General features: G+C 37.5%; 1 protein-coding gene across 2 annotated transcripts in view; it reads left to right on the forward strand.

Annotated features, from left to right (window-relative positions):
* Window positions 1-15,794, forward strand: part of Col11a1 (collagen type XI alpha 1 chain) — a 199,630-nt gene that overhangs the window by 11,213 nt on the left and 172,623 nt on the right. For both annotated transcript variants that reach the window (XM_052730954.1, XM_052730953.1), the window contains one exon: window positions 12,909-13,076. In XM_052730954.1, coding sequence (XP_052586914.1) covers window positions 12,909-13,076 — 168 coding nt within the window. The remainder of the gene's footprint in view (window positions 1-12,908; window positions 13,077-15,794) is intronic.

Below are 15,794 nucleotides of genomic sequence, written 5' to 3' on the forward strand. Positions count from 1 at the left end.
CAACAAAGCCACCTGAGAAACAACAGCTGAGCACTGAATAACCAAGTGAATTCATTCTGAGAAGTGACATGAAAGCCCGAGGCAGAAAAGCAATGGACACTACAAAGTACTTAAAAGAATGCATGTGAAAAAGGCACTGTGGACAGAGAAGATGAAATGGGGGGTATAATGTGAGATAGGGTTGAGGAAGAGTGCAGAGGACACACAATCTTAGGGATATATTTTCCTGTGTAGCACAAAAGCGTGTGTCTAAAAAGAAGCCTTGGACTTTAGCGAGCTTTGCAGGGCCAGTGTACACTAGGTATCAGCCCATGGGAGAAGAGCCCAGTTGGGTGTCCTCACCATGGGTCCTCAGATATTCACAATATGGCGCCCCTGCTTTGCTTTCTGTAGAACAGCCAGACTACTACAAAGCCACCCAGAGTTCTCAACAGTAATAGTACTCTTTGAAATCACACTTTATGTACAGGCGTGCTCATACGGGCCTGTAAACATATGAATAAGTAGTCCTATTTTGTAAAGGAATACTTGAAACAAATGTGCCTACACATTTAGATAACCCCTTTGTAAGGCAAATAAGCAACTGAAATTTCTAAATCTTGTGTGATTTTCCTTGCAATCACTCAAATTATAGAGACTTTTAGAGCGCAAAATGGCAATGTGATTAAAAAAAAATTTCTGAGACATTGTACTTTTAAAACAACTTTGACTTAAAGAACAAAGTATTTATTATAAACATTTGTTAAGTTTTAATGATTTCCTACAGATAAAATTTTATTAATATTGTTTAAAATAATCATACTACTAATTAGTGTGTCTTTGACTGATATTGGTAGGCTCCCAACTAAAATTTTTTTCGGGCCTATATCTCTTTCCTTAATTACAGGTTTGTAAACTTGATTGTCTATTCATTCATTTGTAGTGCCTCTAAGCTAGTTCAAAGATTGTATTCTCTGAACTGAATTTACTCTCTTCCTGAATCTATTCCTTCGCAGTTTTCTCAGTCTCAGGTTGTGGTGATGCAGTTAGTTGTGATATTCAAACACAAAACAAACTCTCAGAACCTGCTTTGAGTTTTGCTCCCTTTTTCTTATAGTCCACATGCAGCCCATTACCTACTACTGTTTGTCCTCACAAGATGTTCAGAATATGACCCAGTAATTCATCTTCCAGCCCCAGGTTGCACCATTTTACACCTGCAGGCTCTTTAAGACTTTATGGCTAGGCTTCAGTGCCCCCAAGAATTTTATCAACACAAAAGTTTCAGTAGTTTGAAAAAATTAGTTGAATGAGAAATCTGTATTTCACCTTAGTTTTCTGTGAAATTTCTACTTTCGGGGGGAAAATAGTCATAACAATTTTGGATTCTATCATTTGTCTCTGGTTAATCTTCCAATGGTTTTCCAAATCATTTGCAATAAAATTCAGTATCCATGGAGATCTCATAAGACTTACCCATCAGTCATTCTTACATCTTTGACCTCAGTCAGGTCTTACAGCTTTCCTATTCTCTTAGCAGGAGGCTTTGTTTCCTCTCATTTCCCCACCATTTTGAGCTGTTTCTTGCAGTAGGTTCTTTGTATTCATTCCCTTTGCTTCTAATCCAATTAAGCAAAAACAACCAGGACAGGGCGTTTTCTCTGACTTCCCGGAATTTTCTCAAATATCATCTACTCATTGGGGAGTCTTTCTTATTTGACGTCACAACCCATGCTACAGCAAACATTCATGAAACCTTTTCTTATTTACTCATTTTCCTACTGAAACCTGTCACACATAACAAATGAAGTACTAATAGTTAAAGACAGAGAAGTTATTTTATTTTACCCAAAATGTAGAGGTGATAATTTTGACCTATAAATGTTGTCATAAATTATTTGGGTTTTTGAGTTAATAGAATCCAGATGTCACATAGCCAACAATTCCTATTGTTGATAATCCTTTAGCTTTGTAAATGTTCACACAGTTACTATAAACAGCCAAATCTCAAAGAAAAGTTCAGCTTTTCTGATTTGATGGGTACAATGGCCGTCTATGAATGTATTTGGAGAGATTGGACTTAATTAAAATTGCCATACTCATTTCTATTTTTTTCCTTAGAGTTTGAGCTTTGTTGTCAGCTAACTCCAGACATTTCTAGCCAAAGAACTTGAAAGCAGATCAAGTGTTGTCAAGGATATAAACACACTTGCTTCTGTTCACAGAAAATATTCTTCATCAGGATTAAACCCAAGATTTTGTGTTTTATGCACTTTTCTTCACTCTTGGAGCCCATAATTAGAATAATAAATAACCACTAATGGAGTATATATACATTTCATTTTGATGAGATTCACTTTGTTTTTCTTTCTTCATTTTGTTTTTTAACGCTAGTTTTCCTTCAGAATATATCATGGTATAGTTTTTCTTGGCATTTTATTAATCAGATTTGTTGTGAAATAAATTAAAAACATACTTTCAAAAAATGGTAAGATGTCATATTTATATTTGATCATTTGGTTTCTATCTTCTGAATACATGTTACAATATACTATTGTTTGTAAGCTGCCCATTTTAGTGTACACAAAACACATCAACAGATAAACAATAGGCATTCAAGTTGATGTTGAGAGTTAGATCAACAGAAAGTGGAGTAATAGATTATTGTGAACATTCACATGGATGCTGGGAACCTAGTTCTCTTCAAACCTAGTTCTCTTCAAGAGCAGCAGGTGCTCTTAACCTCTGAGCACCTCTCTTCCTCTTTTTGAGGAAAGATCCCACTCTCTAACCCAGGCTGACTAGAATTCATTACATAATTTAGACTCTCCTCAAACAAGAGGTGGTCTTTCTGTCTCAGCTTCTTCAGTGCTGGGATTGAAGGCATGAGCAGCTAGTTAGTGTTACAATATTCAAGTTATGCTTACACCAATTTATATGCAATAAAGAGAAAACTAGCTAATATTATCAGTAATTTACCTTCATGTTTTGCTGTGGTGTGGTTAAGATGAATATGAAAGTTGATGAGTAGGTTCCCAGAGGAGTCAGGGACACCATGAGAACACAGCCAAAAGAATCTAGTGACTAGTACTCACTAGGACTTGTATAGATTAGGGAGGCTGTAGGGGTCTGACCTAGATCCCCTGCATATATGCTATGACTGAGTATTTTGGTGTTCTTATGGGATTCCTAACAGTGGGAATGGGGTCTGTCTATGACTGTATTGCCTGCTTGTGGGACCCTTTTCTTCCTACAGGGTTGTCTCTTCCAGCCTTGGTGTGATCGTATATGCCTGGTCTTATTGCAGCTTGCTGTGCCCTGTTTGGTTGATGTCGCTGGGAGGCCTACTCTTTTCTGAGTGGAGAGGGGAAGTTTCAGGGAGAGACTGGAGAGAGGATGAGGGGAAAATGTGTTTTGGATGTTATATATGAGAGAAGAATTAGAAAAAAAATTTAAAAGTATAGGTCCTGTACTCACCGATGTGTTAACTAATTAATTGCAAAAAATCCAAACCTAAAACCAAAAGAAAAAATCCAAACCAAACCAAAAAAACCTGAGTGTTATATATTCTGGAGCATCAGGGCATACTTTTGTTTTGCTTTGTTTTTATAATTTAAATTTAATTTTCTTTTGAGAATGCTTTTATACATGAGCACTGTATTTGTATATTTCTACCTCTCCCTCCCTCATCTCACCTCCAACTCCTCCTATATCTCTCACAGTACCCCTCACACTCATGAGCTCTTTTGTTTAAATATATATTTAATAAGTATATAAATATTATATTAAAATATAAAACTATTACACACACATGTGTTAGGAATGGATCGCCTATCTGGGGTTAATCTCTAGAAAAGACTTTCTCTCTTTGTCAGCAGCCATTAATTCCCTGTAGCCCTTCATCTAAGGGCAAGGACTTGTATAATTTCTCCCTCCAGTTGCATGTGAACTGGTTTTGTTCTGCAGGCTGTATTTAGGGACTGTATTTTTGAGATTTCGTGTGAGAAGCTTCCCTGTCTATACAGAAACACTACCTCTCAGCAGATAGGCTGCTCCTCCAGCTCTAACAATCTTTCTGTTCCCTCTTATGTGATATTCTCTGAGCCTTAGGTGTAAGGGTTTTGTAAACTCATCAACTCAGGCTGGAAACCTAGTGCCCAGCTCTTTTCGGCATTTGATCAGTTGTAGATTGCTTTTTTAAAAAAAAAATATTATTTTTTTCAAGCAATTTCAATCAAGTATTTCAATCATATACTTTTCCTTTCTGTAGTTCTTCCTACATCCTACCCACCTGGTAACTCATGTAACTTCATGTTCTCTCTCTCTCTCTCTCTCTCTCTCTCTCTCTCTCTCTCTCTCTCTCTCTCTCTCAAGAAGTCTAGGAAAGCAACAATAACACCGAAGAAACAAACAAACCAAAAATCAAAACAAATAAATTTTAAAAAGGAAAGAATATCAGTAAGACCAAAAACTACCAAGACAAATAGTGCACACACACATAAAAAGGGAGTCTGTTTTGTGTTGGCCAACTACTCTTGAATGTGGTTGATAGACTCAGTGACACTCCCCTGGGGAAAACTGACTTTCCCTAGTCCTGCAGGTATCAATTGCAAATGGATTTTCAGTTAGGGGTAAGACTTTTTGTCCATTGCCCCTTCTCGGTACTGGGGTTTTGTTTGGTTTGAACCTTGTGTATGCTGTTGCAATCTCTGAGTTCATATATGTGTTAGTCCTGTTGTGTCTGGAAGACACTGTTTCTTTGAAGTCGTTCATCACCTCTGGCTCTTACAATCTTTCCACCTCCTCTTCTGCATAGATACCTGAACCTTGAGGGGAGGGGTTGGTAAAGTCATTTCATTTAGAACTGAGTACTTCAAACTCTCTTGCTCTCTGCACATTGTCCAGTTGTGAGTCCCTGTGTTTTCCCCTAGACTCAGGACCAATTCAGTCTCAGGTTCTTGTCCACTTTAACAACATTGGATATGGGTTGCATCTCATGGAGGGGGCCTTACATCCTATCAAAAAGTGGTTAGTTATTCCCATAGCATTTGTGCTACCACTGTACCAGTATATCCTCCATGTAATTTGCTGATATAAATTGCAGAGTTTATAGCTGGGTGATAGTAATCATTTCTGGCCTTCTCTAGTAATATTCTTGCAAAGTATCTTCCAGCACCATGGACTTTACACAATAGGAGTGAAGTTTCTGGTCAGGCACCAGAATGACTTTTCCGTGTTCTATGACATAAGTAAGTGTTTTCTTCAGCGGTAGGGCTATGCCATCAGGTTACAGAGAATAACCAGTAGCCTTGACAATATCCTGTGATGTTTGGGAGTGGTTTATGGGATACTTCTGTCTAATTGTTCAACAAGACGTAATCCATTCCTGGCACTGGTGGTTTTACTTGATGCCATAAGATACCTAGCTGTGGCTTTATATCCTCCATTTTACACTGACCTCATTTACATTCTTTCCATATATGCATATATAATTTAGAAAGCTTCTGCAGTAGTATGTGTCCATATGGTTTTCAAATGGCCTTTAGTGCTAGTTGTCCCTCCTCATATTCTCTCCATCACTTTGTCTTCCAATCCCTCTCCCAATTTTATCCTACTAGTCTAGTTTCCCCTTTTTCTCTTTGTAACACCCTACTCTATTTCCCCTTTCTTGGAAGATCTCCTCCTCTGCCCTGATCCCTTTTTGTTACCTAATCTCTGTGGTTATTTGTACTTAAACACATATATGTAAAAAACTAACATTTACATGTAAAATATAACATGCAATATTTGTCTTTTTGTGTCTGGGTTACCTCACTCAGGATGACTGTTCCAAGTTTTGAAACTGAAGATTTTTTTATGGGCTCCATTTGGTGCAAAAAGAAGCCTCTTTGATGAGGTGTAAGATCTACACTTATCTGTGTGTCTATGAACTCACCTGGCATGAGTAGCTAGTCACATTTAAAGTACCAGGTATGGATTCTCACTTATGGAGCAGGCATTAAGTCTATTACTCAGCTATTGGTTACACCCAAGATAAAATAAGTGCCACTGTTGCACTAATGGGAGTTTTGCTGGATTGCCCATTGTTGTGGGCATAGGCTTTACAGCTGGGTGGTGCTGCTGCTTATTTTTTCCCATAACATCTTGCATACCACCTTTGACTACTATGAGAGCTTGTCCTCAAGGAGGAGGATTTCAGGTCAATTTCAGGTTAATTCCTCCAAGTCCTGGATCTGGTGTGTGGTGTCTTCTGCAGTAGAGTTCTACCTTCAAGTTCTGGGAGGCAACCAAAGGCATATTTTTTGTGGAGGATATACGGTCAATAGTTAGAGACATAAAGCCATTTATTATTCTTTTCTACTGTAAAAAGTATTTCCCAGTGAAGTCAGGAAATGCAGATAACAGGAATCAGCTTAATTATGGCTTAGGAAAACATGGATTTTAGTTAATGGAGTTGTTAGAAATGTTCAGGAAGTTTGGGATTTTCAAAAAGCAATCATTATAGAAGTGATTTTTGATGAGTATTTATATGTTTCAGTCTCTTTTCTCTGGGATTAAAATTCATTATAATGCTAATTCATTATCATGAGGTTAAGTTGGATAAAGTAACTTGGGGAGGCTTTAACTAGTTTACACAAAGTAATTTAACTGCTGGGATTGGAGAAATCACTTAGTGAAGAGAGTACTTGCTATCCAGCATGAAGAACCTGAGCTTAGACCGTCAACATGCATGTAAACTCTGGGTGTGGGGGTGAATTTTAACTTCTACATTTGGTAAGGGCGTGTAGAGACAGGTGGATCCTAGGAGTTCAACAGCCAGCCATCCCTGCCCTGAATCAGTGAGCTCTGGGTTCAGGGAGAGACCTTGTCTGCAAACATAATGAGATTGTTAGAGAAAGCCATGCTGTGTTAACCTGTGTCTCACACACACATATGCACACACAGCCTCAAGCACAGGTATGCACGTTAACATACACATATGTTATGCTTCTTAGCTTGATAATAGTTAGCTTAATTATATAAGTTATAATTATATAAGCTAAGATATAATTATGTAAGCTAAAATAGTTAGATAATTTCTTAGCTTAAATATTTTCTTAGCTTGAGTTAGAACTTGAGCAGTTCCAACTACAGAAATTGAGGTATTAATTACTTATACAGTTGGCAGATAACTGTTGTTAAGGACTCATGCATTTTGAAAACTGTTAGAATATTGGTAGTCAGTAAATTATAATATATAACCACTTTCTCTCATGGTTCAATACTATATCTCACAGTCATTAGAAAACATATTTTAAATTATTTTTTATTTATTAAATTTTACTTATTTGGGGTATGGGGTCAAGGAGGGAGAGGAAAGAGGAAAGATTAGGTGGTGTGCATCAGGAAGATGATTCTGTGACTTAATCTGTGTCTGAATGCATATAATGTAGAGTCACAATGAGATAATTAAACAAATACAATGGAGTGTGTTATCTAGGGGAGCATGAGGCACTACAAGAGGGTCCCATAACCTATATGAAGGAGGAAGATTTCCTGAATGATTCTGCATTGTAGATTTAGATGAAGATGTTTACTGTATCTCAATATACCAGATTTCATTACGGGCTGTGTGTTAGATTCATCTGAGAAAAGCAAAAATTATTTTTGGTGTGTCTAATATCTAGAAGAAATATATTTTAGGCTGACCTGGTGGTGTAGGCCTGTAATCCCAGGTATTCAGAAGGCAAAAGCAGAAGGACTGTAAATTGAGGGCCATTCTGGAAAATAAAGTGAATTCAAAGCCAGCCTACTCAAATTAGTAAGATTTTGTTCAGCAAACAAAAGGAAAAGAGGAATAGGGTTATAGGTCAACTGAGTGCTTGGAATGTGTGAGGCCCAAATCTCAATCCAATCCCAAGCCAAAGAGAGGGAGGGAGGGAGGGAGGAGAGAGAGAGAGAGAGAGAGAGAGAGAGAGAGAGAGAGAGAGAGAGAGAGAGAGAAGAAAACAAATCAAGAAATGACAGATACTTTGATTTTTATGAGCTGTACAGACTTTGTTGAAGCCAAGGAGAACTGGCTTTAATGTGTAAAAAGAGCTGTGGGTAACAGCTAAATGAATGAGTGTAACTGTTTCCAAGACTTCAAAGGTGGATACTATATTTTAATTGTATACAGTTCTCAAGTTTAACAAAGTCTTCTACCATTTAAATTGTAAAATCATATTTATATCAGGTACCATATAAAAGTCCATGTAGGAAGGCAGTGTTACTGCATTAGAACACTATTCCAAGCCAGTTCTCCAAGTCGTGGTAACAAATCCAGTTGGCAAAAAGGTCTTGGAGGTCAAGATTTTGGTTATTGCCATTTTACAGGTTTTGAAACTGTGGCACAGAGAGAGTGATATATTTCCCTTATTCACACCACACAGACAGGAAATGGCAGAGGTAGAACTCAGAAGCAGTTAGAATTTCCAATTATATATCATACAGGCTTAAGCAGCATAGGGGAAGCTTATGGAGGAAATAGAACAGCACAATCAAAATATTGAAAGATGTTAGATAGGTGTTCCATAGGGACGCTGCAGGTAACAGAAAGACAGGATCAAAAACTTAGGACCAACCTGCTGAATTGATGGGGATGTCCAAGAGGCTAGGGGAACACAGAAAGTCCATTAAGGCCTTTACAAGTCTTGTTGTTTCTTTCTCTCTCTCTTTCTTTCTTTCTTTCTTTCTTTCTTTCTTTCTTTCTTTCTTTCTTTCTTTCTTTCTTTCTTCCCTCCTTCCTTCCCTCCTTCCTTCCTTCCTTCCTTCCTTCCTTCCTTCCTTCCTTCCTTCCTTCTTTTTTGTTTGTTTGTTTCAAGACAGAGTTTCTCTGTGTTGTTTTGGTGCCTGTCCTGGATCTCACTCTATAGACCAGGCTGGCTTTGAACTCACAGAGATCTGCCTGGCTCTGCCTCCCGAGTGCTGGGATTAAAGACGTGTGCCACCACCGCCCGGTGAAGTCTTGTTTCTTGATAAGAAGTTATGTGGCATTTAGAGAAAGTTGTTTCCATAAAGTTTCACTGTTATTTTGTTCATTTGCTCAGCATTTTATATAGTCTGTGTGTGTGTGTGTGTGTGTGTGTGTGTGTGTGTGTGTGTGTGTGTGTGTGTCTTTATGTGTTGCATACAGACTCAGGTATATGTGAGTATGTGAGTGTGGTGCTTATCTCTGTGTATACATTTATTATCTTCTAATTAGGGAATGTAAATCAAAGGATAGGCAAGTAAGTGCTAATGGTGCAAGGCTAGGATAAGCACACTAGACTAAGGTTCAGGAGAGAGATAAATGCTGTTCAGTTACCTTCTTGGTTTTCTCCTACTTCCTACTCAGGCAAAGTGCTGTTAATTGTTTCAGATAGCAGGTAAGGATATATAAAGCCCCCAAATAGACAAAAGTATTTGGTGATGTTTTCTACAAAGTCTCAACTAGTATTTCTACAGCACTGACTGTGGTGGTATTTCTGGGTCAGTGAAACATCAGAATAGACAGGCACTGGGGTGGGGGTGGGGGTAGGAACTAGGAGGAAAATTGGGTATGACCAGATCATCAAGATTTTCTCTGCAAGGAATGTGGAATGTGGATGCCATCTGGAAGTCAGTGGGGTTCACGGAAGGAATTCAAGCAGTCCAGTTGCTTGAACCATGGAATTTAGGAGGCTCAGTCAGCAGTGGAATGCAGATGGATGGGGAAAGCATGGACACCCTTTAAATGGCTTCTGGAGTAATGATTGAGCTCTTGTATCCTGTGTCCCTGTTTGATAAACCAACAGTATTCACTAGAAGACAGGGCAAAATTGCTGAATATAATACTGTACTGAATTAGATATGCCAGAAAATGCTTAATGATGGTGGTATGAAATAGAAATAAAATGCTAGGACTAAGAGTAGCTTTGGATATTGGAAATTACGTTTTTTTTCAGATACACTGAAGTATCCATAAGAAGTGATTGCTTTTAATCTTTAAACAGTTGGAATTAAGAAAGGTAGAAGAACATCGTTTTTGCACATACCTGCACATATATGTGTAAAGCAACAGAACCTGTGTTATGAGAGTTTAGTACATACTGTGGCTGTCAGGATGACAAGATCAAGAAACAAGATAGCATTTCAAAATGATTTAAATTATCGTTCAGTTCAGTAGAAAGAAAGAGAAGAAGACAACAGACATTTTTAGCTGAATTTTATCTTTATAAAAAAAGATTGGGATACCTTTTTAGAAAATAAAATGTGAATTAGGGCCTGAATGGTGCTATTGCATCCTGTCCCTGCAGAGAAATTTTTCAGAAATTAATGGTAGTACCTCTACAGTGAATCTGGCAATGGGAGGGTGCTCTTACCACACTCATTTCAAATTGGAAAGGGATAAGTGTCTATGTGCTTGTAGATATCCTGTGTAAGAAGTCACTGTGAAGAAAGGGAAGTGGGGCTCCATCCTGTGCATTGTTTATTGATGCCCAGTTATCATGGGATTACAGCCTTCTAGGCTCTGTTCATGCCTGCTCTGAAGTCTTGCTCAACTTCGAGCGAGAAGATAAAATAAAATAAGCAGATAATATGCTGTGTTTTCAGGCACCTTCTCTTTCAGAGTAATATAATTTACCTTTATATCCTGAAAGGTAAATTGAGTTTAACTGAAAGTAAATATCAACATCAGGATTCAATTAGCTGGCTTATGATAATTTCAGACTATTTTAAGAACGTTTTAAGTTTTCTTTTGTAGTTTTCGTCTGTGGGTTATTACAGCAAAATTGGGGGTGGAAAAAGGAGGCTTGAGATTTACCCAGGCCCTGAGAATACCTCAACTTAGTCTTTGATGCTCAGTTCTTCCTCTCTGCATAGCAGGAAAGGACATGTAATTTGTGAAGGTTTGAGCCTTTAAAGAAGTAGCCTGGTCACAAGGGTTGTATTAGGGTCTTTGGACATGGTTCTTAGTATAAATATTATTTTCTTAGTTTTATCACATGAGAGAATAAGACAACAAGAATTGCTGAAAAACAGCTCTTAGGCAGGGTAATGGTGAGGCACATCTTTAATCCCAGCACTGGGGAGGCAGAGCCAGGCAGATCTCTGTGAGTTCGAGGCTAGTCTGGTCTACAGAGCAAAATCCAGGACAGGTACCAAAACTACACAGAGAAACCCTGTTATGAAAAACAACAACAACAACAAAACAAAAACAAAAACAAAACAAAGCAAAACAAAAAAACCAGCTAGACTATACTACTCAGATTTTGAAACAAATATTCAAAGACTGACCTAAAAGGCTACTTACTGTATTTGCTCCCTTCAGCCTCTCTTATTTCCACAAAGATATTTTTCCTTCCAATAGTTACAAACACTATTTGCTATATTGAATAGTATGTGGATTTTTATTTGTCAGCTACATGCTATAGTTGCACACAAATTTGTTGTTAGAGGAAACTATATTCATGGCACCATACAAGGCAGGGTCTGTAAAGCTCCACCTGTGTGTGTTTGCCGATGTAGAAGTCAGGCCTCCATGAGTTAATAAACTAAGGGAATGATCATGCACACACATTTCACAACTCTCATTCAGTTACTCATTCATACATTCTGTGACAAGTTGAGTGCTATAGTAAGTAAATGTTTACTGAAATGATAATTCTTGAAGAGCCAGATGCTGGTTAGGCTGTCCTTTGAGATGTGATGAGGCTAGCTCCCTGATTCTAGAATCAATCCCAATTTCTCTCTGACCAAGTAAGTCCTTGCATAAACAACATTCTAAGAGGCACAGTGTGGCAGTAGTGCCTGGTAACAGCTCACTATTGCAGTGTTTTATATTAGCTAGAACTTTCAGTCATAAATGAACAACATAACAGTTTTTGTACACTCCTAAAAGTAGACATGACTTCTTAACTACTTACTGAAACATTTTACGACTGACTCCATTAGAATCTAAATATTTTAGGGGCTATATCTCAGTCATGCTGAATGACAAATCAGCCAGCACATGGACTAATTGGAACATTTTTGTTTGTTTTTGAATACAGACAAAAGCCAATACATCATAAGAATGTTGACATTATGGGCTTTAATATTCATTTGCAAACAAGCACTACTCCACTTGATTCATGTATTGACAAAGTGGATTAAATGCATTGTTTTGAACCAGGGATTTTGAAAGTCCAAAGCAATTAAATTTGTCTTTATCTTTGTCTTTGTGATTTATTCCGTGTAGTGAACCTTCAGTGTTTTGAAGTTCTTTCATGCTGTGATGGGGTCAGCATATTCAACATCCCACACAGCTGGTCAGATAATTTCCTCTCTCAGGAGTTCACTAATTTTAATGACTGAATAGAATTCTATCATATGTATGTATCACATGTTGTTCATTCATTTACATCTTATAGGGGACTCACTTTGTATCAGACTATTGCTATAATGAGTAATGCCATAGGGAACACACTTTGAATTCTTTAGACATGTAGCTATTGGAGTCTTGGAGTTATATGCTACTTCTTTGTTTTGAGATAGTTCATTAGTTTTCTAAAATTCCTAGAATAAGGAATTTCATAAAAGTACAGAGTGAAGATGCATGTTAGGGAGCATTTGATACCAATAAGGTTCAGGAATAGGAGAAAGTATCATTGACTTCAGTTGTACAGCCATCAATGATTTATCTAGATCCAGAGGATAGTTCAATCCAATGGTCATACAGGTGGCCCTGGTTAAACTAAATAGGTCACAAAAACCGAGAAAGGGACTGGTAGGGATGAAGAAGGATTGGCAGAATTAGGGATAAGAGAAGGTAGGGGGAGAGAACAATCAGAATGCATTGTAAGTATAGAATTGTCCAATAACAAATTTAATAATTAAATACTGAAACTAAAAGTATTTTTATATTTAACTATTCAATTATTTTTTTAAACTTTTCCTCTCTTTTTCAGCTGCTCCAGTTGATATACTAAAAGCACTAGATTTTCACAATTCTCCAGTGGGAATATCTAAAACAACAGGATTTTGTACAAACAGGAAGAATTCTAGAGATTCAGATATTGCTTATAGAGTTACGGACGAAGCACAAATCAGCGCCCCAACGAAACAGCTATTTCCAGGTAGGTTCACTTTATCTCTGCTCCTGTTGCCATTATTGTTGTTTTTATTTGCAACCTCTACTCTCTCTTAGCTTATTAGTCTTTCTATTATGCTACATAATATCCAGTTATGGCGTAGAATATAATTTTTCATATAGCAAAAAGCAAAGAAATTGTAATCACCAGTAACATATTGAAAACAACTAACTTCCAGGTACTAACTTAGCCTGGTAACAGAAATATGCTTATTTTTAGGAATTTAATAATTCATCATGTCTGCAATACATAATAATTCTGGGAAGGCAGTATTTTATGACCATCCTATATTCATGGATGGAGGCTGACAGAAACCTTTACCATTAGTGATTGATTAGGTTAATTTAACAGTCATATAAATTAAGACAAACAGTACTCTTTGTCCTAACATTACTGTAACTATTTCCTTTCAAAGAAACATTTTTTTTTGGTAGATGTTCTTTGTGATTGTTTTTTGCACATTATTCTTATGACAAGTTTAATACAGTGTGGTGTGTAGATGTAACCAACCATTTTTTTAAATAAGAAACACAGAACCAATGCAAAGAAGAAAGCCAAGTGGTCAAGCTAAGAGCTAAAACCTCACCCTTCCTCCTGTGATGGTCCTACCTCTCTGAACCAGAGCTACTTTCTGTGTTAAAGTCTTTATATAGAGTTTCTATTCTGCCTTCTCATTGGTTGTAAACCCAACCACATGACCACCTCATCACGGCCTGTCTGTATAGACCTCTAGGTTTTCTATGATTGGTATTGAGATTAAAGCCATGTGTATCCAATACTGGCTGTATCCCTGAACACACAGAGACTTACCTAACTCTGCCTACCAAGTGCTGGGAATACAAGCGTACACCACCACTGCTCTGCTTTCCTATGGCTTGCTAATAGCTCTGACCCCGGGCAACTTTATTTATTAACATACAAATAACATTTTAATACAAATAAAATATCACCATAGTGGTGGTAGTTTGACTATGAATAGCCTCCATAGATTGATTCATTTGAATGGTTGTTCCTAGTTAGTGGAACTGGTTAAGATGGGTTAGGAGGTGGGGCCTTGTTAGAGGAGGTGTGTCCCTGGGGGTGTGCTTTGAGGTTTCAGAAGCCTACAACAGGCCTAGTTTCACTCCCTCTACTGCCAACTTGTGGGTCAGATGCAAGCTCTCAGCTACTGCTCCAGTGCCGTGCCTTCCTGCTGCCATGTTACCCACCATAATGATCATGGACTAGCTCTCTGAAATTAAGCAATTAACTGCTTTCTATTATAAGTTGCCATGGTCATGGTATCTCTTCACAGCCGTAAAATAGTAAGTAATTCAGACATACAACTAGTCACTTCTCACAAATACCCAGAATTCAGGGATTAGAGATTTTTATAAGACTTTACCTGGGAGATTTTCATGTGATAACTGATAAAGTTCTGGGAAAATCTTTTACTTGTTCTTTGAGAGACTGTTTGATCCAGTAGTGTTAATTATAGGAAAAGATCACTGAGTGCAGAAATGAGAATTCCTGATATCACATTATCTAAGCAGGCAGCCCATTACACGTTCTTGAAGTTTATATATGCCAGTTAGTTAGCCTTCAACTTGGTGTCCTTGTTCCTATTTAAATGTGAACTGAGTTTCACAGATGTTATTTAACTTGACCAATTATATTTAATTATCATGATACAAGATCAATATTTCATATTTGATCAGATTTCATTTTGTTGCTTTAGGATCTTCCCAAAATGTTAACATTTAAATTCTCTGGTTTGTCCATTTTTTCACTATCTGAAGAGCTGACATTATACATCAATTTTTAAATCAGTCAAAAAATATGATAAAGGAATTAAATATTATAAATAAAATATTATTTCCTTGGAAGGTCATTATACTCCTTATCCTCTTCCTCCCTTCCTTTGTTTGTTTCTTTCCCTGCTTCTTTGTTGGATTTTCTCTTTCTCCTCCCTCTCTTCCTTCCTTCCTCTCTCCTTTCCTTCCTTCTTTCTTTCCTTCCTTCCTCTCTCCTTTCCTTTCCCTCCCTCCCTCCCTCCCTCCTTCCCTCCCTTCTTCCTTCCTTCCTTCCTTCCTTCCTTCCTTCCTTCCTTCCTTCCTTCCTTCCTTCCTTCCTTCCTTTCTCTCTCTCTCTCTCTCTCTCTCTCTCTCTCTCTCTCTCTCTCTCTCTCTTTCTTTCTTTCTTTCAAGTGGGCCAGACAGGGCCTCACTCTGCAGTTTAAGCCTGCCTTCAAACTAGTGAACTTTTCAGTCTTAGCTTCCTGAGGAACCACCATAGCCTGTTCTAAGGTATTTTGAAAACACATTTATCATGGGCACTCATTAAAATTTTCATTATATTTTCCGATTTTCATTAAGTTTTAGTGAACAAAAGCAATATATTGACACAAAAGCTCCAGGATGAGACTTTAAATCGGAAGATCTGAAAATGTGCACTTCAAATTAAATAAAGCTGTTGTTTTCAAATTCTCATTACCACCTTTTGAATACTGATATAAATATCCTGCAAAAAACTGTATATTGACTTACATCTTCATAACCATCAAAGGAAGAGGATACTTAAGCTCAAGTTATAGATGAGGAGATGGATAGATTCAACATTTTAGTTAGATAACAATGCCCGACCATCTAAGGCACTGGACTAAAACATATGATGTATTTGAATATCATTGTAGTTATAGCATACAGAATATTATTGAATTATCAT

The sequence above is a fragment of the Peromyscus californicus genome, unplaced genomic scaffold (assembly GCF_007827085.1).
Source record: "Peromyscus californicus insignis strain IS unplaced genomic scaffold, ASM782708v3 Scaffold_9__1_contigs__length_137607984, whole genome shotgun sequence".
NCBI lineage: Eukaryota > Metazoa > Chordata > Mammalia > Rodentia > Cricetidae > Peromyscus > Peromyscus californicus.